This window comes from Vanellus vanellus (genome assembly GCF_965231255.1).
Source record: "Vanellus vanellus genome assembly, chromosome: 4".
Classification (NCBI taxonomy): Eukaryota; Metazoa; Chordata; class Aves; order Charadriiformes; family Charadriidae; genus Vanellus; species Vanellus vanellus.
In genome coordinates, this window is record NC_138909.1 from 2,037,161 (window position 1) to 2,061,296 (window position 24,136).

At 47.1% G+C, this 24,136-nt stretch overlaps 3 protein-coding genes across 5 annotated transcripts in view; 1 reads left to right on the plus strand and 2 right to left on the minus strand.

The window, feature by feature from the left end:
• The window catches only part of MOB1B (MOB kinase activator 1B), a 41,978-nt gene extending 37,425 nt beyond the window's left edge, over window positions 1–4,553 (minus strand). Inside the window, exon 1 of the mRNA XM_082482545.1 lies at window positions 4,132–4,553. The gene's annotated coding sequence lies outside the window, so the exon portion shown is untranslated. The remainder of the gene's footprint in view (window positions 1–4,131) is intronic.
• Window positions 4,554–5,464: 911 nt separating this feature from the next.
• On the plus strand, window positions 5,465–15,537 carry GRSF1 (G-rich RNA sequence binding factor 1; the record flags this gene model as incomplete). The annotated part of the gene is made up of 10 exons (XM_082482187.1): window positions 5,465–5,638; window positions 5,985–6,129; window positions 7,026–7,181; window positions 7,510–7,650; window positions 9,150–9,279; window positions 11,713–11,873; window positions 12,029–12,153; window positions 12,870–13,005; window positions 13,231–13,314; window positions 15,402–15,537. The coding sequence occupies 9 exons, from the start codon at window positions 5,465–5,467 to the stop codon at window positions 13,287–13,289; spliced, it is 1,227 nt and encodes a 408-aa protein (XP_082338313.1). The 3' UTR covers window positions 13,290–13,314; window positions 15,402–15,537.
• Window positions 15,538–17,545: 2,008 nt separating this feature from the next.
• Window positions 17,546–24,136, minus strand: part of RUFY3 (RUN and FYVE domain containing 3) — a gene marked incomplete at its 5' end in the record, with an annotated part of 46,100 nt that continues 39,509 nt past the window's right edge. For 2 of the 3 annotated variants that reach the window (XM_082482822.1, XM_082482823.1), the window contains 4 exons: window positions 17,546–18,294; window positions 19,828–19,902; window positions 20,918–20,945; window positions 22,283–22,362. In XM_082482822.1, coding sequence (XP_082338948.1) covers window positions 18,151–18,294; window positions 19,828–19,902; window positions 20,918–20,945; window positions 22,283–22,362 — 327 coding nt within the window. In that variant the 3' untranslated portion in view covers window positions 17,546–18,150. The remainder of the gene's footprint in view (window positions 18,295–19,827; window positions 19,903–20,917; window positions 20,946–22,282; window positions 22,363–24,136) is intronic. The other variant, XM_082482824.1, reaches the window with a different exon arrangement.

Here is a 24,136-nt window from a genome sequence, read left to right on the forward strand (position 1 = left end):
ACATAAAATGACAGTTTTTAGGTAGTCCTGGCAGCGAAACCCCCAACCAAATGTCACAGGGGAACCACGAGATGTGCCTGAGCGATAGTGCGGCCCAGCCAGTATTCATCCATCTTCTACCCCAAACTGTCTCCTGTGGAGCAAGGCCGCAGGGTACAGGAACACAGCGGTTCACTTTGCTTTAACATGTCACGCCAGGGACACAAAATGCGTTATAATTTCATTATTTATGTCATCCAGGCCTCCTTAGGCAGCCTGTCCTCTTTCTTCCGGTGCATGACAAAGCGGTTCAGGTACCCAACCCATAGATAAACACCGCGGTCATAAAAAAAATAGGGAGAGCTTAACTGGCATTTCTGCCCTCCTCACTCAACAATCTCACCCTTTTTAAAATAAATATGTAAAAATGGCTTCTAATATTTCAACACAAAAGTCAGATTTGTGAGCAGTTTTGAACTCAGCTGGCTAGGGCGAGCAGTCAGCTGAAAAAGGACATACCTCAGAAGAGAAGGGCAGCTGCAAATTACTGAGGTAAAAAAAAATCCCATTTTTCTTCCAAATCCTTGGCAAGTCCTTCACCCGACCTCTGCCCTGAACCACCTCACCTTGTGTTAGCGTGGTTAAGAACTCCACGTCCTCCCATTTGTGGAAATTTCATGCGCAGCATAGTCAAGAGTATCATTTCAGCATTAAGTTTTCAAATAAGCACAATCGCATCTTTGCTGGCAACGATTACAACCCACAGGCAAGAGGGCTGTTCCATGAAGCACAAACCGAGGGTGTACAGTGCATTGTAAAAGATGTCCGGCAGCTCATTCAACACCAGACAAGAGCTGCAAGCTGTGGTTTTGGGGTCTGGGAATCCCTATCTCCCGTCCCCAAACCAGGAACAATGGTCTTAATTTTTGGGTTTGTCTCAGACAATTTATATGTTCCAGGGGAGACAGCAAGCAGCATCCAGAATACTTCAAGATAAAATGTTATATTCATATCAAACAAGGACCACATATTCCACTGTAGACTTAACCACATCCAAGTGCACCTCTTTATGGCAGAAATTACAATCCCAAGGTGTAATTTAATGTGAAAATCTGCCTCCGTTTAGGTCAGTAAGATGCCAGCTGGATTTTGGAGAGGTACCATGACCCCCAGAGATCTCCCGCTGCCCCAAGGGGATTCAGCAAGCCCTGGCAACCCCACAAAGCCGATGCTGCTGCAGGTAGGCCAGAAGAAAATTCAATTACTTTCAGATTCCTTATCAAGCCAATTCAGTACATCGAAACGTGCTACAATCCCTCACAGCATTAAGTTTCTGTACGGCACATAAGGGGTGTCAGCTATAATGCCTTACGTGGCAACACTGACAGTGTCTGCTTCTCTCATGTTTTCAACTGCTGAAACTGCATTTTCTACTTTTCTGGCTCTGTCCTTCAGACCAAGTCAGAATGCCAGGTCAGTGCATTTCTGAGTAAATTAAAATTAGACTACTGTTTTTAGGACACTTTTAAAATCAAGTGTTTTACTGGGCAGCAAAGGCATAATTAGAAAGCATTTCATGACGTTTGCAGTTTTCCTTTTGGCTGTATTAGTAAAGGCAGGCATGAAACGCGTCTCGGGGCACTTTTTAACAGACGCTGTCAGATGGACTTGGCCACGTAAATCAAAGTTAAAAAAAAATATTGCTGATCTTTCTGGCATGTTCACTTTAGGACACGAATGACCTCCATTCTCTGTTCCCACCCGTACACTTCCTTCTACCCACAGAATGTTTTATTTTAGTGGCAAGTTAAAATTAAAAGTCTGTTACTGCAGCAGTCAGTAGGAAATACTCGGCCTGGGCGGCTGTCAGGAGAAACGGTTACGCAATGTGTACATTTTATGTCTCACATTAATATCGGTCTGTTCGGGATGGCTAAGGGTCAGATGAAGTGCTCGCTTCAGACGCTGCCGACACAAGGGACTGGCAGCGTGCTGCAGCCTTACGTAAGAGTCGAACAGCTCAGTTGCTCCAGGAAAGGCACAGTGAATGCACCCCTGGCCTCACGACTGTCGTTTTGGTTTATCCATTATACTGCAGAGCTTAAAGAATTACTCTGAAAGGGCCCTCAAGCTGACAAAGTGCTTTGGTCCTCAGCTGAAGTTTCCAGCTTTTGCAGCACAGCTTGGTAAACACAGAACATTCCAGCTGAAGAAAGTTCAAAAATTAAGATCACAAAACTTAAGGTGCATGTTATTGGGAATTAAAAAAAAAGGAAAGAAAATTTTCTTTTAAAATGTAAATAATACAGTATGTAAACGTTCTCCCAACATTATAGATTAAACCGATAGCATCCATCCATTTTTTAATTGCATACTTGTTTGAGCATTAAGGTAGGGGATTTGATTTGTGAACAAACAGTACCTAGGAGACTAATGATATATATGTAGTGAAGCATTTAAGTATACATATCATCGAACCTGCGCTATGTATGTGTAATTATTCTCTAAAAAAAAATGCCATGCATGAAGAAATTCCAGGAACGATGAGGTGGTTATACATCGGTCCCGAGAGTCACCATAATTTTGGAGCTGGGATAGTATAACTCATCAGCCTTGTTACTGCTGGACTGCAGAGAGAACAATAAATATGGCCCTCTGTTGCCTGCAGCGCTGTTACGGTGCTCAGATATGTCATTCGTGCTACAATGCTCATACACTGTAGTAACAATGTCTCAGAAATAAACTTTTTGTGCAGGACCTGCTCCACAAATCTCAACAGTATTTATGGTGTGGACACCATCTACAGGGGGGTTCATGCGACTGAAATTTCTCCGTGCAAAATATGTTATCCGTTCTGTTTTGCAGAGTTGGTGGGCTCACTCAGGCTCAGCATGCTATCTCCGGCTGAATGCTCATCTTTCATAGAAAACGGTGGAAGCCCCACTGCTCAAATAACTTACAGCTAAAAAAATGATTTTGGAAAATACTGCAACAGAATATAGGGTCAGTTTTTCTTCATGACAGATTATACAGTGATAAGTAATGTTTCCCAGTATAAAATAAGCATTTGTTTTAGTACCAACTCAGAAGATTTTTACTTTTCCTCTGATCAAATTAAAGAATAGCTAGTATTAATTATTCTTAACAATAACCTGTTTAACATTAGGTATTGAAAAAGGCATCTTCCAAGGTAGATAAATTTAACTTCTTGGGCAACAACAGTACAGAGGGGCATCTCACAAATCTTTTAATTTTTACTTATGGTAACAGATTTCCTCTCATAAGTAGACCAAATTCTATTATCCTAGGATGATTTTTTTTTCCCTAATCATAGGTGCAGAGGCTTTGATCCCTCACATTTGCTAAAGAAGCTCTGAGATTCTCGTAAAACTTCAGCGCCAACATATGCCCAACAAAATGGTGCCCTCTAAAGGTAATTCGCACACACTGACAAAATAGAAGCTAAACAGCAGGGTGATATTTTTTACTGTACTTGGGAAGCAAATATATTGAAGGAAAAATGGCTGGAAGATGTGCATCTCTTAAAGAGACTCTTCCTTGCTCTCCGCTTAGTTCACAGGAGAGGAATGCATGTAACATTCCCTTGGTCCGTAAGACTAAGGCATTTGCTTATTCAATTAAACTTAAGGCACGAAAGCCAATCTAGATAAAGACAAGTGTTCAAGAGGAATTCCTACAGTTATCTTCATTTTTTGCTCCTATAAAATCTGCTTGCTTCTTTAAAGAAAGTTTTGAAGAGAAACCCAAAATGTAGACTATGATAAACTGGAATGTGAACCACTTGAGCTCTGAGGTCAACATTCCTTTGAAAATGTGTATAATATGTGATTTACCTTGAAAAGTCGAAAGGGATTAAGAGTGCTATTGTCAAGAGACTGTGCCATTATCGAAGTAATAGTCTGTCATATTAAGTTTGTTAGAAGAAATAGTTTATAAAAGCAAAAGCTGGCAACAACGATATGACCCATTTTATTTTATTTTAACAAGCTATTTTATAGCTTGTTAACACTTTCAAAAGGCTTCTGACAAATTAATGGGCTGGCAGTACTACAAGCTGAAGGAATTCTGATGACAAACCCAAGACCATATTTTGGGTGATAGTTTGTAATGGCGCAAGGTGGCAATTCTTACCTGATAAGCCCAAGACTAGAACTTCAGGATGCTGGAGAGCAGAAGAAAGTCCTCCCTGTTGTAGCCGTCACCATCTTCCCGATGCTGTGGTCCACATGCCAGGACTGTCTGCCACATCCTCTTTCCGAACAACCCCTCAGAGATCTGCCTATATGCCCTGGATCTGAGTCTCCACACTATCCATTGGCTTCCTCCACTGTTGGGTTTGATTTTGGGGTGTTTGTTTGTTTTTTGTTTTTTTTTTTTTTCTAGGCTTTTTTCTTCCTGCTCTTTTTGCTTCATCCTAAAAATTTTTCTGCTGGGTTCAGCATGAGCTCCCTTTCCCATGTGTGCCCTTACAAGAAGCCGGTGCTGGCTCTTTCCCCCTGACCCTCTTAGGTGCAGCAATAACAGGGGGACAGTTTTCCCAGATCATCCGAAAGGTGTTCTGTTCCTCGCCAACAGGCTCAGCCAGTACTGCCTCTAAGCTAGGATGGGAGCGAGGGGGAGAAAATTGGCTTTCTGGTAACAGGGAAGGGGTGTAAAAGGGTTGTCGTCCGTAAATCTGACTTTAAACTTTAAATTGCAAATATACTGTGGGGAAAAAAAGTAACATTGGTGGCAACAGAAACTCTAAATCGGCATCTTGAGGGCCCCGGAGATGCTGGGAGGGCTGGAGCCTCTGCTGGGAGAGGAGAAGAGAAGGCTCCGGGGAGACCTCAGAGCCCCTTCCAGTGCCTAAAGGGGTTCCAGGAGAGCTGGGGGGGGACTCTGGATCGGGGAGGGGAGGAGGGATGGGACGAGGGGGGATGGTTTTAAACTGGAAGAGGGGAGATTTAGATGAGAGACAAGAATGAAATTCTTGGCTGTGGGGGCGGTGAGCCCCTGGGGCAGGTCGCCCCGAGCAGCTGTGGCTGCCCCATCCCCGGAGGTGTCCAAGGCCGGGTTGGACGGGGCTTGGAGCAACTTGGGCTGGGGGGAGGTGTCCCTGCCCAGGGCGGGGGGGTGGGACTGGATGATCTTTAATGTCCCTTCCAACCTAAACCATTCTGTGATTGTATAAACCAGTAACAACTTGTCGCGAATCCCTGACCACCCTTCTCCCTTCCACCCTGTCACCTCACAGCATTTCATCCGCAACCCTGCCGCGCCTGAAGGCCCTCTGCACAGCGCAGCACAGCGGCGGCCGCGGCCTGCACTGAGGCCCGAGCAGCGGCCCCCCGCTGCCCTCTCACACCCCCCCCCCCCCCGCCACAACCGCCGGGACGCGGTGAGGGGACGTCCCGCTCCGCGCGGCCCCGCCGGCGCCTGCTGGGAAGGGGAGGCGGAGCGCCCGACCCCCCGCCCGTCGCTCATGGCCGCCGCAGCGCGCCGCGGCCTGGCCGCTCTCCTCCTCGGCCGCCGCCCGCCGCTCTGGCTGCGCCCGCCGCCCGCCCGCAGCCTCCTCAGCCCCGCCGCCCTCGGGCCGGGGCCCGGCGCTCCGCGGGCTCCCGCTCCGCTCTGCGCCGCCCTCCGCCGCTACAGCCAGGTAGGGGCACGCCGCCACCGGGCCTAAAATGGCGGCGCCGCGCGGCCGGGGCAGACGGAGGGGACCCCCGCGGGGCTCTGCCCGGGAGGGAGCGGGGGAGTCGGGCGGTCCCCCACCGCCTTGGGACGGCGGGGCCGGGGAACACGGGCGAGGGGGCCTTTGCCCCCACCTGCACCCTTGGGGAGGCGGCTGGAGCGAGTGGCGCTCGGTCCTCCCTGTTTCCCCCCCCCCCCCGGCCCCGTTACCGCCGTGCTGCCCAGAAAGGTGAACCGAAATGGGCACCGCTGCTGAAAAAACCCATACTTCCACTTCTTAATTTGGCTTTTCTGTTTTTGTTTGCTGGCAGGTTACAGATGCACCGTCGCAGGAAGGTCACCTCTCCCAGCAGGAGCCGGAGTCACCCGGGGCAGAAAGTGACAATGTCTTTCTCGTCAGGGCACAAGGATTCCCCTTCTCCTGCACCGAGGAAGACGTGCTTACCTTTTTTGATAGTACGGGCATTAATTTTCCCGCCTAACTGTTCAGCATCATGTTATTGCACCCAGTAGTTAATGATTACTTAACGCACGGAAAATGTAAAGATCATTAGACAGCGAAAGATGAGTTTGTAATATCACTGCAAAATTATTTGTGATTTACACATGTAAAGCAAATAACGTCCAAACTGCTGGACAATAACTAGAAACTCATCCTTATGGCATTTTATATTTAATTGAGCAAGTCTTTCCCTTCTTAGTCCACATCTCCAGAGTAAAAGCAGTCCAATTCAAAGTGGTTCCTTGTAAGACCATCACGGTTGGCTTTTCCCCCCGCAGCTGCTCTCTTTCAAACAAACTGATGTGGTTTTTACTTAACAGTTTAAACTTGTGTTGCTTTCTGATCCTATTTAATGGGCTTGTGCATACCTTTGCAGGGCTGATCCCTCTGTACCACGATATTATGAGGCATCCTCCCGGAGCAGGCTAGATTGTCAGATCTACGTTTTTAAATGCTTTAATAACCAGCCAAATTGAATTACGTCAGTTCAAAATCCTAGGGAAAAGGAACATAGAGCAGGGAGAGTATAGCTGTAGAGACCAAAAGACTATTTGGTTTTGATGTCGGATAACCCCAAAACAATTAAGTTCACCAACAAAATGAGAATGCATGTTATCCAGTTATACAGATGTGGAAGCCAGTAGATATCAGATCGATTTCGTTTCTGTGATAAGCATTTAGTGTTGGAGTTCCGGTTAGAAATAGGAGATTCCTAGCCTTTGTTTCAAGACAGTATTTTGCGCTGCTGAGGGAGACAGCTCTGTGCAGAATATTCAGTTTTCATCTGCAAAGACCCCCATGTTTGATGCCATTGTGTATGTTTCTGTATCGTGTGTTCCTTGATTTCTAGGCTGTAGAATTCGAAATGGTGAGAACGGAATACACTTCCTCTTAAACAGGGATGGGAGACGCAAGGGGGATGCCTTGATTGAGCTAGAGTCAAAAGCGGATGTCCAGAGGGCCTTGGAAAAGCACCTGAGGTATATGGGCCCACGCTACGTTAAAGGTGGGTTTGGAATGACAGAAGTTACAATGGAAGAGAACTCATGATAAAGTGAATAGGAACTGCTTGAATAATAAAGTGGGCTGGTGTGGAGAAGTGCAGGATGTGGAAGAGAGCAGCAAATTAGCCAACAAGGCACCATGAAGCCAAAACTTCCTAGGCTGGACAGGAAAAGCGAAGAGCCTTCTGTAGCGAGGGGCACCATTGCAGGACCAGAGAGTATGGGGTGGAGGAGGAAACATGAAGTCTTGCAGAGGGGAAGAAGCTGCCTTGAAGAGTGCCTCCTGAATACCGTGAGGGAAAACTTGTTTTGTGCCTGTATTCCTTGCAGTTTTTGAAGTACACGATAGTGATGTAGAGGGCTTACTACGAAGTCTGCGGGATGAGTCACAAGCCATAAATGATGGAGTCGTACTACTCAGAGGCCTTCCGTTCAGCTCCACTGAGGAGGATATTGCAGATTTTTTCTCAGGTAACTCAGCCTAGTCTGTCCTTTTTGGTCATGAGGCATTTACTTATCCAAGTTGATGCTCAGCTAGGCTTTTGTTTCTCTAAGTGAAAATTAAAAAAAAAAAAAAACAACACAAAAGCACATGCAGCCGTGAACACCTGAAACAGTATAAGGAGTTGCTGTCCCCCTGCAGCTAGAAGTAACTAAAGCTTCTGAGCAAGCTTTTGGCCACAAGGCTTTCTTGCACCTTCACCTTTCTGCAGGTCTAACCTAGGATCAGTACTTGCAGCACTCTTATGGAGGTGGGGGAAGGAAAGAGTGGAGGAACCTCAATCCTATTATCTGCAATTTAATTGCTACCAGTGCATAATTTGTCAAAGTTACAAGGGGGGAAAACGCCTGTATGATAATTAAAGTATAAGTGAATGCAGTGTAGATATTCACAGCTGTATAATCACAACAGTTAGATCTTGTATACCATTCTTAAAACCGTTAACAGCATTTATTTTTTTTTTTATTGCTGGCTTGTTAACGGTTGTGAAAGTTTACTGCAGGAGTTCTCAGCTGAGGTAGTATTGCTCAATGTGCGTGTGCCCACTCAAGTCCCACACTCCATGCTAGAGCAATCCAGGTGGTTGCTGCCTGCATTTATTAGGAAAGAAGCCTTTCTAGGTTTCTCAAAGTAATTTGACACTTCCTTAGGTAAAGTTTAAGCTGTAGACTAAACCCAAACCAGTTCTTCTCCCCAACTTCTTCCACTCCAGGTGGGCATGCACACAGAGTCTGTAGCACTGAGACTCAGAATAACCACCATCGTGCCAAAAGCAGAGGCCACCGATAGTTAAGTTTTCAATTGATAACCAGTAGTTCAGTGTGTTTGAAGGCATCTGGTAGCGGAGTTATCCCAATGAGACGACTAGGGCAGCATCGTGCAGCAAGTATTTCTATTTTTCTTAGGAGCTTGGAGGAGACCCCTTGAGAAACTAACAAGGCGCAAAGAGGTACGCAAAAAGGCATTCCTGAATAAAATAAGTGTAGGAGCTCAGCCTAGTGTGCACTCCATATCATGTCAGATAGAGCCGTTTAGTGGATTACAGGCTTCCCAAAAAGATACACAGAACAACAATTGAAGTTCAGTAAATTTGAGCTGGGCTTTAAACAGATGGGGAGAAAGTTACCATAATAATGAGAGAAAGTGTCTAGAACACTTGTGTTCTGACTTCTTTGTTGTCTAGAACCTGGATTTGCTTGTTTTCGTAGTTACTTGAAGCCTCAAGTCAATTCATTACTGGCAGTTAAGCCTTCTCTGAAAACTAACTTAAACAAATACACTAAATTTGAGTTAAAAAAAGGTTTAAAAAAAGGTATGCGGGCCAGCATGAGCAGTTGTTTCAGAACTATTTAACTGTCTTGATTAGCTTGTCAAAAAAACAGAAGAATAAGGAAAAAAAGATGCGTCTCTGAGCTATGGCACAAGTTCCTGATGACATAAACACCTTTTTCTCCCCACCCTTGAATAGGTTTGCAAATTAGTGACATAGCTTTTGTTTACCGGGGAGAAAGAAGAACAGGAGAAGCTTTTGTGCAGTTTGCAGCTCCGGAAATGGCAGCTAAAGCCCTGTTACGACACCGGGACTATATGGGAAATAGGTAAGTACTTCTCTGGGGTTCCCAAGGGTAGAAGAACGTGGTATGAAGCATGCTGTGCAGCTTACAGCTTGCTTCTCACCAGTTGAAGCAGCTAATCTTAGGCTATCCCATACTAACATTATTATTAATGAAGCTTCTGCCCTTATTACCATTAAAACCTAGAACTCCGACTTTAGATTCAAAGTTTCAGTAGAAATTATAGCTAAATCTTTCTCGTCATGGTGTCAGACTGTTACTGTGTGGCTTAAAACATTTCCTGTTTAATAGCACCCTATGAAATATTCTGTGTAACCAAAGTGTTGCCTCCTCCGGTGAGGTTTTCTTTAGAAGCTTGACAAAACTGGAGAAAAGATGAAGCTTTTTGCAGGCTTCTGTGCACTGCAGTGACACCTACAGCACTCAAGTATTGAAAGAATTTGGGGCCTCTCAGAGAAAGTCTCAGTTCTTTTAAAGTATTCCTGAAAGCATTCTTATCCCAACAAAAATGGGGTGATGGCATTCAGAGTGGAGAATACTAGATAGATACCACCTGCCCAGTCACAAGTGCATGGGGATCCTGTGCCTTCTGCAGCAATTTGCGCCTGCCAAATTTCCACCAGGATACCTTGTGCTTTCCACAATTTTGGCAACCCTCACCCTTCCCTCCATTCTCCACTTGGAGACTACACCCTCTGAAGCTCAGTTACCACTCACCTCTGGGTTGAATCCACTCCCAAGCTGACTGTTGGCCAACATGACACAGTAGTCTCTCTCTCTCTCTGGTGACCACATCCACCTAGGCTGTCCTCCTTTCTCAGGAATCCAAGTTTAACCCTTCTCTTCCAGACCACTGAGCCCTGTACCCCTCAACTCTCTCACAAGCTCCTCTCTTTTTCAAGCAGAAACATATACCACCTCTTCCCATAATTCTGAGCTACAGTCAAGAAAAAAATCCTAACAGAGATTGTTTTTAACCTTCTGATGCTTCTTTAATAACCCACTGAGTTCTCTTTCTGAATACCAGGTAGCAAAAGACCTCTCTAAACCTTATCACTTCTACACAGCATCTACTTCCTTTCTCCTATTTCCTGTTCCCACTCTGCATTTCCTTGGGCTTGTCCCCCCACCCTTATTAATAGAAAACGGCTGCTCTGTAGGTGTGCTCAATAATTGAATTAACTGACACACTTCCCCACCTTCCAGTAGCGATTAATTAGTTCTCAGTCTGCCATTAATTATTGCTTCATCACGATCGAACAAGAGCCGATCTGACTCACCTGCCCGAGCTCATACACCTCTGTTTCTGTGTGATTAGCCAAAAAACTGAGTGGTTTCCAAACCTGCTGTCACCTTGCTCTCATTCATTCTTGAGGGACCATGAGTTATAGCTAGAAGGGGCCTTCAGCTGTGCGCAGCACTGACTGTGGGTTCCCGGGGGCTGAGCTGTGAGCTCTGTCAGCCTCTACTGGGGGGTTACTTCCCTAACTGGAGCTTCTTCATCTCGTCATTCCTTCAGTGCTGTGGAAATTGCCTAATTTAACACTGCTAGTGAATTTTGTGTGGCCCAGCTGGTAGTGTTGCCGGCACTCTGGAAGATGAGCACAGGCAGCTCTTGAGTTACCGGGGTCTGGGGCACACAGACAGAAATAAAAGGCATTATAATGTTGTACTTCGACTAAACCTGCAAATAGGGGTTTGGTTTCTTTTTTTTTCTTTCTGCGGTGTAAGTGGGATCTTGCTAGAGTCCCTTAATGTGGCATTACATATTGGGGTACTATACCCACAACTTCCACGCCCCCCACCCCTCCCCATCACATTTTATCCCATCGGTTTCATAACCATATCTTTAAATCTTCATAAAATGTTATGGCTCCACTGAAGTCTTTAATGTGATCTTGTGCATCTTGTGTGTTTGCCAGTTTCAGTGACCTGTTTTGGGGTTGGGTGTTGATTTTTAATTTGGAGTTTGTAGAGCTGTGAATAGTGCATTTAGCAGAGATGCAACGAGGGGAAAGGAGCCTGGTGTACAGGGCTGCTCAAAAGGGATGCGTACTAATGAAAGAACTAGAAAACATTTTTCAGAGGAAATAAATCTGTATTTCTGTGACAGAACAGAATTTTGACTTGTAAGCGATTGATACCTTCTACAACAACTGTGTATAAGGCTGTAAAGTAAAGACTGTCCAGACCAGATCAGTAATGTCTCACAATCTGTGGGTTTATACTGGAGGGTGGCTGTCACTGCAAGTAGAAAAGGGCTTTTATAAACATATCTGTGCAATTTAAGTGCATTAATCCTTCCAGACCGTTGCTTGCCGTACCATGGCTCTCACACCTAGTACGGGAGCAGAGCTGAGATAGGAGAACATTCTGAAGTAGTGGTGCTTTCGCAAAACCTCATGTTCTTTGCAGAGGTGTCACATGTGCCACATAATCTTTTCCTTTGAATTTTAGATACATAGAAGTGTACGTAAGTAGAAAGCATCAAATGCAAAGGCACGTCCCTTACGACAAGCACATGGTGACCTACCCCAGAGTGAGAAAAGAACATGCAGCTGTTTCTGAAGAAAGGGGATTGAGCAACACAGGAGGCTCCGATGCTGAAAGAGAAAATAGTGAGTCCCTCCCTGTCGGGTGTGTTCTTTGAGGCCCCTTCGGTTTACTCTCACTGTCTGCTGTGAACGTGACCCCCGCGTGTCTACAGCTTTCACGTTAGGGTGGTGATAATTGCAAGCACTAATGATGTTTTTTTTTTTCCTCCATTCCACAGAATTGTGCAGGGAAGGAACAGAAAGCTCCGGGTCCGTTTTAGAATCTGCGAATGTCTCATCACCACTGCACTTTGTCCATGTGAGGGGTTTTCCTACTCAGAGTAGTGCCCAAGACATAATAAACGTAAGTAACAATATAAGTATGAATGAAAATAGCAATGCAAACCCTTGATTGATTGTTACAGATGAAGTGACTTCAAATTTTTATTTATTTCTGTCTGTGTTAGGCCTCAGTGCCGTGTGGTTTCAGGCTGTGTTTGGAAGCTGGACCTTGCTGAGGGTCACAGGCTCCCCAGGGTAGCTGTGGCACAGCAGTGATTCGCTCGCCTCCGTAAATAAAAATGGATTAAAGCTTCCTGGGCTGTCTAAATAGCTGTCGCTTTGACTCGAGTAGCCGTTTGTAATCTTAGCTAGATTTCAGAGTAGCTGACTGTACAAAAATGAATTTCAGAATCTCTTTAGTATCAATTTTACTTCATTTTAATAGTATACAGCATCACAGAGCGAATGTACCTGCACGAAATGACTTTGACGTGTACAGAACATGTGTGCTGTGTCGGGATTTTTGTTCCTGACAAGAATTGCTCTGCCGGGAGCTTGCAGAAGGCGGGAGGCTGCGCAGTGTGGGATGGGGGACGTGGGTGTGCCTGGGCTTAACCCAGATGAAGAAGGGGTGTGTTTTGCTTCTCAAGAGCTCAGATGACGCTGCCCCCCCTCCCCCAGCCCTAGCTGGACAGGCTGTAAGAGTAAAAAACCATCAAGTTTCTTGATAATAGGGTGCGTTGTCGTTCTGTTGTTTCTTTCTCACCAAACACTGAGTTTTTTTTCCTCTTTTTTTAGTTTTTTGCGCCGCTGAAGCCCACAAGGATCATGGTAGAATACAATTCCCACGGAGATGCCACAGGAGAAGCGGACGTACATTTTGCGAGCCAAGAGGACGCAGTCGCTGCCATGGCGAAGGAGGGGTCACAGCCGCGTAAGTACAGAGAGGGGGATCTTACAGCCCCAAGACTCAGCTCCGGGGGTAGCTTGGCACAGGTTGTCCTGCTGCTATTAACACCCTGTGCTAAAGGATAGTCTTAAGTGTAATTTCCAAATTACCCTATACTGTGGCATTGGCATTGCACAAAAAAAGAAAAAAGAAATAAATGTAATACATACAAGTCACTGAACCCACTGTCTCTCTCAACTTGTTCCCCAGAGTGCAGTGCCATTGAATTATTCCTGAATAAACATCCAGAGGCAAAACAGGACTGCTAGTGACAGTGGCACGGTCTCAGATTTGGTAAGTGCATCCTTCTCTGTTGTTTCTGTTCTGTTTTTAGCAACGCATGCCTCAGGCTCACTATTTCTGATGCTTTGGATGTCAGCTAGCGTAAATGCTGGAATTTGGAGTGACCGAAGGGGCTCATCACAGCTTAGGTGAGGTCAGGCACCGAGTGTGGCCACTCTGTCCTGCCAATCCCAAGTCCAGGGGCTTGCAGTCCTGCGGGCAAGGGGCAGCAGCTCCTTCCTGCCACCGCAGGCAGAGCTGGCAGAGGGTGCTGCGCCGCCCAGGCACTGCGCAGCCACGCAGCAGCTCTCCCTTGCCCAACTGAGGCCTGCCGCAGCGCGCGAGAGAGGTGTTTTTTTTTATTTTTCCTTCTCCCCTTAAAAACTCTGCTAGTGCGAGTGACGAACAGTGCTGCTGGGGTTGTATTCCCTGGCATGGAACAGGAAACGCAGCTAAATAGGTAACTGGTCTCTAGGCTGAGGGGGATATTGCTTACCTTACAGGCAGTGGAGTTTGAGAAAGTAATATTTCAGGTAATTTTTTGTTTGTTTGTTTTTTTTTAAACTCCATCCACTCTCTCATAGCTCAGTGTGCCAGTCAACCTGTTCTCAGCACAAACAGGTTGTAGTGTTTTTCACAGTGTTAACAAAAGGGGGGAGGTTTCCTGGCCCAGGACAGTTGTTTTTTTTTGTTGTGTTTTTTTTTTTTTCTTTTTGTGTTGGGTTGTGGTTTTTTGTTCTTTTTATTTCCCACAGAAACGGTGTATTTGTCCTTGCCTTACACAAGGGAAAAAACCGTGGGCTGCGATGGGGGTGAGCCTGAGGGAGGTGGTACTCCTGCAGTGTGCACCACAGTGTGGCAGTGCCAGCTGCCGTCACACCACCATGTCACACCTTAGTGAAACCACAAGGCAGCCCTCCCTCCCCGCTGCAAAAGGAGGGTTCCCCAGCGCTACAGGGGCCTTTATGGACAGCTCTGGCCCTCTTGTAGTGCTTCCATGAATTCCTTGCAGGAAGGGGGAGGGGCGACAGTCACTGCTCCCCGCGTTCCCGCTCCCCCAACTGCCTCACAGCTCTGGAGTTCTGTTCCAGGCCTGGGGTCAGCTCTTGGGGTAGATTTAAGGGACCAAGAACATCCACAACAGTTTCTGACCACTGTGCTGGGACTTGGCCCCGTGGGATCAATGCCTGTGCACTGCACGTGTGTGTGCGTGTCTGCCTGCATGTGTGTGGCTGCGTGTGCACGCCCGCCTGCATGTGCGCGCCCGCCTGCGTCCATATCCACCTGCGTGTGCGTCTGCCTGCGTCCGTGTCCGCGTGTGCATCTGCCTGCGTGTACGTGCCTGCCTGCATCTGCGCGTGTGCGTCTGCATGTGCGTGTCTGCCTGTGTGTTTGCATGTGCGTCTGCCTGCCTGCGTGTGTCTGCCTGCCTGCGTGTGCGCGCCTGCCTGTGTGTGCGTCTGCCTGCCTGCGCGTGTCTGCCTGCGTGTTTGCGTGTGCGTCTGCCTGCGTGTGCGTGTCTGCCTGCCTGCGTGTGCGTGTCTGCCTGCGTGTTTGCGTGTGCGTCTGCCTGCGTGTGCGTGTCTGCCTGCCTGCGTGTGCGTGTCTGCCTGCGTGTTTGCGTGTGCATCTGCCTGCGTGTGCGTGTCTGCCTGCGTGTTTGTGTGTGCATCTGCCTGCGTGTGCGTGTCTGCCTGCATGTGCGTGTCTGCCTGCCTGCGTCTGTGTGCGTGTCTGCGTGTGCGCATCTGCCTGTGTCTGTGTGCGTGTCTGCCTGCGCGCGTCCGCCTGCTCACGCCCACCTGCGTGTCTGCGTGTCTGCCTGCGCACGTGTCTGCGCATCTGTCTGCCTGTGCGTGTCTGCCTGTTTGTACATGCATGTGTTTACATGCATGTGTGCGCATGCCTGCATGTGTTTTTGCTGCAACCGTGCATGAAACATCTCACCTGGTGCAGCTGTTTGTGTTATCTTACCTTTTTTTGGAGAGATCTTTTTAGCATTGCTGAATTCTACTATTCTATGTTTGCAGAAAAGGAAGAAGCAAGCAAGAAAGCAAGCAAGGAAGTAATTTGGCTTTTTCCTCTTCCTTTGTTTTTAGGCCAACGCGAACACATTCCGTGGGTATGAGCGTAAAGATCGAGTACGACTGTCGCTGCTCAATTACAAGGATAAACTGTATAAAATTAACTTTAGCATTGTGTAAAAGCATGTAATAAATTGTGTTGACATACTTCCAAAAAGTTGTCTGTTGCAAAAGCAGAAGCAGCTGTAGTGGAGAAATGGGGAATGCTGCAGGACGGAGCAGTTTTAGTCTCCGACTGTGTCATGGTCGTCAAAGCATTACTAAAACACCAATATTCACGATTAACAGAACCAGAGCGCTTCAGCATTCTCATACACACCTGAGCAGGTGCCAATGCCTCATCCCTCCTACCGCACTTCTCTCAGTCTCTCATCCATTACCAGTTCTGAAATACTTCCATGTGTGTCGCCAAAGCAGCATGGGATGGAAAGACCACTCGGGACACAGGATACAGGTGATCCAGTTTTTATTATCGTATGAAACAAAATTAACATCAGCAAAACCCTGCCCCGCACTCCCCCAACCCAAAAGGCCAGGTGCCAGCCCACACTCCAGCTTTACAGGCAGCACCTGAGCAAACACGCCTTGAATATTTGCAGGATCCCATACTTCCAGGCAGGCAGAGACATTCCTGGGAGCCTAAGACACCGGGAAAGAGGCGGGTGTTGGCGCAGAGAGCTGGCAGCGAGCAGCATCTCCCTCTGACCTTTTCAGACAGCCCCAGAGCTGTATGCTAAAGGGTTTTCAGCCGCCTCTCTTCGTGTCCATAGAGATCTCGTTTCACTGCAGAGGACCCACTCAAGAGCTGTCCTGCTTTTCATGTGAAAAACAGCCACAGCCTTCACCTGGAGCAAGCAGAGCGGCAGCCGCTGCTGCCGAAACAGTCACAAATAAGCACGTGCTCCAGCGCTGCACTACGTGGGACACGGCAGCATTAATATTATTTACAGTAAGTGCCCCATTTCCAGTTTAATCCTCTAACAGAAATGGTGTGGGTCTCGCTTTCTCCTTAAGGGACGAGTCACCCTGGGTGACTTTCAAATCTCATAAATGCGTACAGTTTGTACGCAAAACTATTAACGCTAAATTCCGCATCTCCATTCATCTCTGGTGTCTCCCCCTGCAAAGCAGTGTGCCCACACTTGAATTCCAGGCTTCTCGTGTTGCATCACTGCTTACAACTACTCATCTACTTTGATGGGACAGCAGCAAGGAAATGCCTTTGGTAACTACCCTGAAGGCGGGGGGGGAGGGTGGAAAGAGCAGAAAAAGACAATCGATTTGAAGTTGGCCCCCTGTAAAGTGCTCTGGCTCTGAGGGGCACTCAGGGAGTCAGAACTTGGGTGGCTCAACATGCCGAGGCCTGGAGGGAACCAGGAGAGAAATCCCTGGTACAAACTACCACCAGGCACGTAAATGGCCTCAGCTCTGACACGCTTTTCAATGCGGTTGCAGCCAGTGTAATAAATATAAAATCCCCTCCAAGCAATTAAACTACCAATCCCTAATCAAATATGTACAAAACCAAATGCATTCATCACATATAAATACACAAGTTTTCTATGGACTACAAAACATTCTGTGGTCTTGAAGACTGAAGTAAGCTTCCAGTATAAACCGGACCCAACACAACAGTGACGCGCTATGTGCTTCGTCAGGAAGCCACCACCGCTTTTCGGAGTAACACAAAATTCCTTGAGGTAACTGCAACAAAGAATGATGTAGCATGAAGTGTGAAAACTCTTCACACTGTGTTTCAAATCAGAATTTCTAGTAGGCGAAAAGCATTCCCCTTTCATCTCACCTTCATTTTATTCCAACAACTAAAAAAGTGAAATGCTGGGTTTATTGCAACCATTTTTTCATGTGCACAAGGGGGAGAGGTGGATCAAAATGGCCCTAAACCTCCTGTGTCATTGTGAGGATTTGGTATCTAAATGCTGGGGAATCCCAACTCCAGTCCCCATAGCGAGGTGAGAAGTGCAGCACCACCCTTCGCTTTGACCACCGCTGTGTGGTCACAAAGTCACAGTGAGGGTCTGAAGGTCCCAGATGCCTCAAGGCCCTTCCATGCCAGATCAGCGCAGGTCATCAGTTCTCACATCATGCACACCTCAGAACCCCTACATCCCCCACCCCCTAAAACACCCAAAGAGAACTGTCACAGCTTTGTTTGGTTTTTCAATATTGATTTGCATAGCGAGCCCACGGCCAGAGGGCTGAGCCCAGGAGATGAAGCTGTTGATTGGCCTCTACACCCGGCACTGATGTAGCAGTTGATTGTCAAAGGCAACTGGGACAGGGACATGGTATTTCAAGTGCAGCCAGACACAGGGATTCAAAACGCTCCCGTTCTGCTTTCAGTGCGCCTTTGCTTAGCAGCAGCGCACTTCCACCCCACGCGTTTGAGGACGAGACCGTTCCCGACTCACACACTCAGACACACGCGCACACACACAGCTCGTTTTGGGGTGAGGGCGCTCTGTTCTCGCTGCGCCCCACGACTGCTTTGGGTGCCCCTCGGGACAGTCCCAACGCCCTTCTCCCCAGCAGAGGCTCAGCTCCCAGAGCAGGCAGATTTCAGTACAGGGAAGGCTCAGACTGTTTTTAGTCCCAAGAGACTGTAAACACCATGAAGCTCCTTCCCCTCTGACCTCCGAAGAACACAGGCAAGTGTCTTCTCTTCACGTTCCCCCCGAACAACTCTAGAAACCATCATCAGCTACAACCATTTTTTGGTCACCTCTCTCTGCAGCGGCGTCCCCTACAAGGGACTGGTCGAATACTGCTGGATGAGCTGCTTGTGACAGGGATTGCAGACGCGCTCGGGATTAATGCTAGACGGGAGGGGCAGCTCATTCGCTGAACAGGCTTCACAGAAGATGCCACCACAGTTCTTGCAGATGTTCTGGAATGCAGGAGGAGGATAGAAAAGTTAAGGAGAGGCTCAAGACGCAAGAAACGCAAAGAAACTCAGTGTTTTCTTTCATTATCTTTCCCTCAACCCAAATTTTCCACCGGGCTAAAGAAAGACACTCTAAAACTCCACTCTTGTCCCCTCTGGAGACCACAAGTTCGCTCCTGTGTTCAGGACCAATTTATAGTAAAGCTCCTTAGGTCAAATGAGAGTAGGTGAAGGCTTGTAGTAAATCAGCTAAGAGTTGCCAATAACAAACCATTCCAGTTCTAATTGACTCCATCTACTACAGCATTTTGTCACAAACAGTGCGCGTGTATATTTTATAGCCCTATAAACACATCGGGACAACAGGTCTTGCCCGACACCAGTATTTAAATGTGCACGGGCATTTGGAAATTTATCAGGTCGGATATAAAGCTGTGTGGCATTTGCTTTGCTTTGAACTCGCATGTTTTCTCAAACATGGGAACGAGAAAGACTAGAAAATCTACACAGAGTTCCCACATGTGAACAGGAGAGGTTCACGGGGTGTCTGGAGGGCAATCGGGCCCCCCCTCACTGCCTCTTCTAAGCACCGTGGTCCTGCGGCGCTGAGGAGGAGAGAAACGCCGTCTTCGTGGGCTTTGCGGAGGGGACTGGCTCGGAAGCAGCTCTTTACTGTGGTGAAACCCCTAATTGCCAGCCCTGTCTCTGCGCGTGTTGCCTCGTCAGGTAACCTCGCTGTGCTCCCCAGTGCCCCCCCGAAAATTTCCCAAGACCTATTTGGAACTGAGGTACCGGTTCATCTTTACCCAGGGGCGGAGGTCAGAGCCCTGCGTGCTGCGTGGTGGGGAGGTGGCACTGCTGAGAGCGCTCCTCCCTGATCCGCAACCGCTTTTTGGTTCAGGTCTTGGCAGATCCACTGGGGGAAAGACACAACCCAACGCCGCCTTCCAGCTCCCCCCTGCCGTACTCGCAGCGGCGTGACCGGGACGCCTGCTGTGCTGATAGCAGTTGGAACAGCGCCTTGACTTGTTTCCTTGCAAACTGCTCCTGCTCTTCAGCATCAGTGGAGGGAAGTATCCGGAAGAAGGCAGCGCTCCCGCTGAACGCCCTTTTGGGTAACCCTCTTATCATCCCTCTAGATTCAGACTGTAAAGCAGTGAGGAAGGCAAGAGGGGCTTAGCCATGAAAAAGAATAAAAATAAGAGGGAAAGGCAAGGTGCCCTAAGCGGAGAAATAACACACCAGTGTCTACACCTCCTATTCTCACTTCTGATTGATCCCAGAAAAAAACCCACTTAGCTAAAAAGGGAAGCTGCTGCTAAGGGAAAGGAAAACCAAACCACTGAACAGAGTGCAGAGCGAGGAACCCTCAGCCGACCACCGTTTAACAAGTTCAAGGGTAAAGTGTATTTCAGAAAAGCGTTTGTTTCTTTGTCCCAAGTCACCAGTAGGAAATCTGTGTTGTTCAAAAATGAAAATCAGAGGAAGCACGCATTCACCAGATGACAGAGATGACAACACAAGTCTTGGAGTTACCTTTTTTTTGCTTCGGCTGCTTTCTTCCTGGCACAGCTGGCACATCTCCGTGTTTCCAGGTCCTAACAGCTGTTCCTAAACCCCAAGTGAAAAACGAGACGTTCTGCTTTACACGCTTCTGTACACAGCACCTATATTAGAGCTCTGCGGCTGATCCCCATCTTACAACAGGGAGGAACATTTCCCACGGTTGTGTTTTTAACCCCTCTCTGTACACAGCACACCGTGCAGCCACACAGGACCCCCCAGCATTTGCAGGATGATCTACAGTTGCACCGGCTACACCAACAGGGCAGAGGGGAAGCACAGCACGGCTGCATGAACCAAGGACCACGCAGCTCTGCTTTCAGGCTGAGACCAAGGCTGCTGGCCCAGCAACAAGGTGGGACCTAAACAGCTTTTTCACTATGAAAAAGAGCTGACAGATGCAGCAATTCCCCGTAGACGGGACACAACGCCAATGTTGCAGCATCCCATTGACGGTCAGGGGTCCAGCCGCGCTTTGCCAGGCACCCAGGGGAGAAAGAATGGATTCTGGTCAATTTGATATACATGGAAAAAAACAAAACAAAACAACTGACCAAAACAGCCCTTCCCTCTTAGCCTACAGAGCAACCGGCAAAGCCCTAGCCCGGACCACGGGGCTTAAACGCCACCACAGAGGTTAAACACCACCATTTTCACAAACACAACGTTATATTACGCTTCCGTTGTTCTTTTTAGACGCACCGACCCAGGAAAGGAATGGGGCAAAGGAATAACTGAAGGGGGTGATATTAATTTAAAAAACAACACGGCTGTGCTGAGGCGGCAAAATGAACTCACATAGGTGCAGCACAGCCAACCAAAAGCCTTTCTAATGAGATAAGCAGCACTTTTCCACCAGGGAATGATTGCTGCTACCGATTCGACAGACAAATCCTCACCAAGGCAAAACCTGAGGGACAAACTTCAGGGTATTCAGGCAGGGAAGATGGTGCAGCGACCCAGGAGCTCCCTCTGTACCTTTGCCCTTCAGCATTTCAGTGAGGGGGTTAAAAAAAAAAAAAAAAAAAAAAAAAAAAAAAAAAAAAAAAAGACAATCACCAACCTGCTCGTCCTGTGTGCTGCTCAGTGACCTGCAAAAGAAGAACATGGTCACTTGGAGCTGGCACTTCAGTCACCGCATCATTTAAGAAAACCACCTGGACTGTCAGAAAATTCCCTCAGCCTGTTTTTAAAATCCCACCCATACAGATTTTTGGGTTTGTTGCTTTAAAACCACCCTGCCGTGTCTGTGAGAGAGGAGGCGTTCACAAGCTTCGGCAGCCAGGGAAGCCAAGAGGCACACGTGGCTGGTGCTGTTCAGACACGCAGCACTCCCAGCTAAACGGGACCAGCGGGAGAAAAACCTGCAAAGCACCTTCAGAAGAGCAGAGGAAAGGGAGCCTGAACATTGATAAGACTTTAGATCATACAAACACAGTTTAAAACTAGCTTTAAACATATTACTGCAAAACATTTGATGCCCTACGACGTCTGCGAACAGGCAGCGACACCGTGTTTTGAGGCCTTCCAGACACACTGGCAGCCTGACGCTCACACTGCTTAAACACTCAAGGTGAAACGGGGGTAAAAAGCATCTAAGGCCTGGAAGGTTTTTAATATCTGGTAAAGCAGGTTTGAATTGGGCTTATGCTATTTTTAAGACAATACGTTTCTGATTAACTTTATATTGGCACTCAGCGCACTGTGTCAGAGCACTGTGTTTTTTCAGACCTTGAGAGTACTGCAAATCAGCTGTCCCCCCTCTGAGCAAGATCCTCCTTACACAGCTGTTCCCTGTGGCTTTTAAAACATCTTTTCCCATTTAAAACAAAATCTGAAATTTAGCTTGCAAATACTAAACAAATCCTACAACAAGATTCCCCCCTCTAATACTGAGTTTAGAAACACGCTACCTCAACTGCATTTTTATACAACCATCTCCTTCAAACGTTATTTCAAGTTCTGTTTCTCCAACAGCTTCTGTTCTTGTCCAGAAGCCACTGGTTTTATTAGCTCCAAATGCCATTGATCCACCAACCTTCTCCTTTCCCACACCAACAAAGATACCTTTCTTTGGACACAAGTACTGAAGGTCCCAGGTCTCTGCAGCACTTGGCTTATGAAGGTTCGTTAAGTAAGACAAATTAGTAAACAGCAGATTTATGAAGGAACAAATTCAAAGGCAAATGGGAGAGAGGCAGAGCTTTTCAGATCTGGAAACACTGATGGCAAGCAGAACCTCCTTCTTCCCTTTGAGAGCTATGAAAAAACAGCGGAGACCTCAGCAAAGGGCATTAGGTTGAAAAAAAGTCTTCCTTAGACAGGGAAGGTGCGCTATTCCAAATTTCCCATCAGCAAAGAAATCAGAGAAGGGGAAGCAGGACTTAGAAAAGGAGAACGCAAAAATGAGATTTCTTTTCTTCCATACTTGTGTGGCAGGATGCTGTTCTCCTCTCTCAGTGGCTGTTTCAGTTTAGCGTTTTCTTCCTGGATTTTGAGCTTCCCATCCTGCCGAAAGGAAACATTTACCCATCAGTTGAGCTTTGTGAAGACTCCAGTTTGACCCCTGCCACAGTGCAAAGGGAGAGTTTCCACTGATGCTTCGGGAATACTGATGTACCCCTCCTTGGCACCGAGGGGTATTTGGCCACGTGAAAGCACACCAACCCCGATCCACCCGAAGAGCAGCTCTACCTGCTTTCCTTCTGCTGTAAACAAAAAGCTGACTTCACATTTTAGAGACGGACTCTTAAACACATCCCGTGGTCTCCTCTTACTAGAAGGTACAAGCAACTTCACAGCCAACATTTTTTATTTTAACGGCAAATGTGGAACAGGTCCATGGGCTGAACAGGCTTTTTAAAGGCTGATCAGCGAGACAAATCCTCTCAGCCAGGAAAGGAAACAAATCCTCCCCTCCTCCCCAGGTAAGCCCTGGGTCTCAGCCCGAGCCACCCATCTCCATAACACCACACTGGAACACGACTGTCAAAAACCAGCCGCCCGCCCGCCCACGCAGCACTGGCAGAGTCACCCACACGTGCACCGCGCTCACGTTGTGACTACAATCTCGGTGGAGCCCTTCTATTTCTGCAAATTTCCACCAGATCAAGCACCACCTACAAGTTTCGTGGCCAAAAAAAGATTTTAAAAGGCCATTCTGAAATTGCTCTTTTTGCACATTGGCCCATTCGTTCCTAATGGGAGCGCCCCACTCATGCTACGGCACTCGCCTACTGGGGAAAGGAGGGGAACCCCACGCAGACTCAAGGCCAGTGACAGGCTGTCAGCTACGCAGCAACGAAAAGAAGCTGTTCCACCTGCCGGAGAGCCAACCAAGCTTCAACTTCACAGATCAGACTACCCACTTCTGGGGTTTCTTCTTCGCATTTTGACTGGCCAACTGCACCGCACTTGGCTCCCGATTCCTTCTACTGAATTACAGCTGTTCTGCTACAGCAAACATCACTCTTTGATAAATGAATCATGATGTGTAAATAACTTCACTGACGTGATGTGTAATATTGGTTAAAAAAAGAAAAACAGGCTCAGGGGAGGCCAGTGAAGGCGACTCTCAAGTGCAGCAGCACACGTGGGAATTGCAGAAACAACCTCTATCACTTCACAGTTCTCAAAGTTGCACGTTTTGTTCTCCAAAACAACTGTTTCACTGCCAATTCCCAGCAAAAGAGCCTGTTTCGTTTTACAGAAAAAGCCACAGAGCAGATTTTCACTTTCAAAGGCAAATTTACTGCTAAAAAGGGAGTTTCACTTGGGGACTATGAGTTTTATTCTCAAGATGAACACAACACTTCGCTTTAAAAAACACTGAATTCACTAATGTGCAGCACTAAAAGAACACTGAAAGTGACTTGGGATGCCCTCAAAAAATAATTTTGTCTTCCAAGTTTTGCTGTTTACCTCTTTCAGGAGAATATCCTGTATTACGATGCAAGAAATAAAACCGAGCAAGTTTGCTTTTTGTAAGATGTAATGTTTACAGCATCTCTCCTGCTGTATTACACTTGATTTTATTGATAATTCGAAAAAGGAAAATCACAATCACTGCCAAGATTTTGTCAGGTACCCAGCTTGGAAGAGGAAATCAGTGTTCTGCAATGAAATTTAACACCTGTAATATTTTTCTGAGGCTCAACTCAATAAACCACCTATTTACTGTGCATAAAAAGACATTCCAAAGCTCATTTTGCGGTGGCACATCGACAATACATATTTATTGCCTAATAAAGCTCAGGAAAAGCAAATGAGCAAAACGAAACCA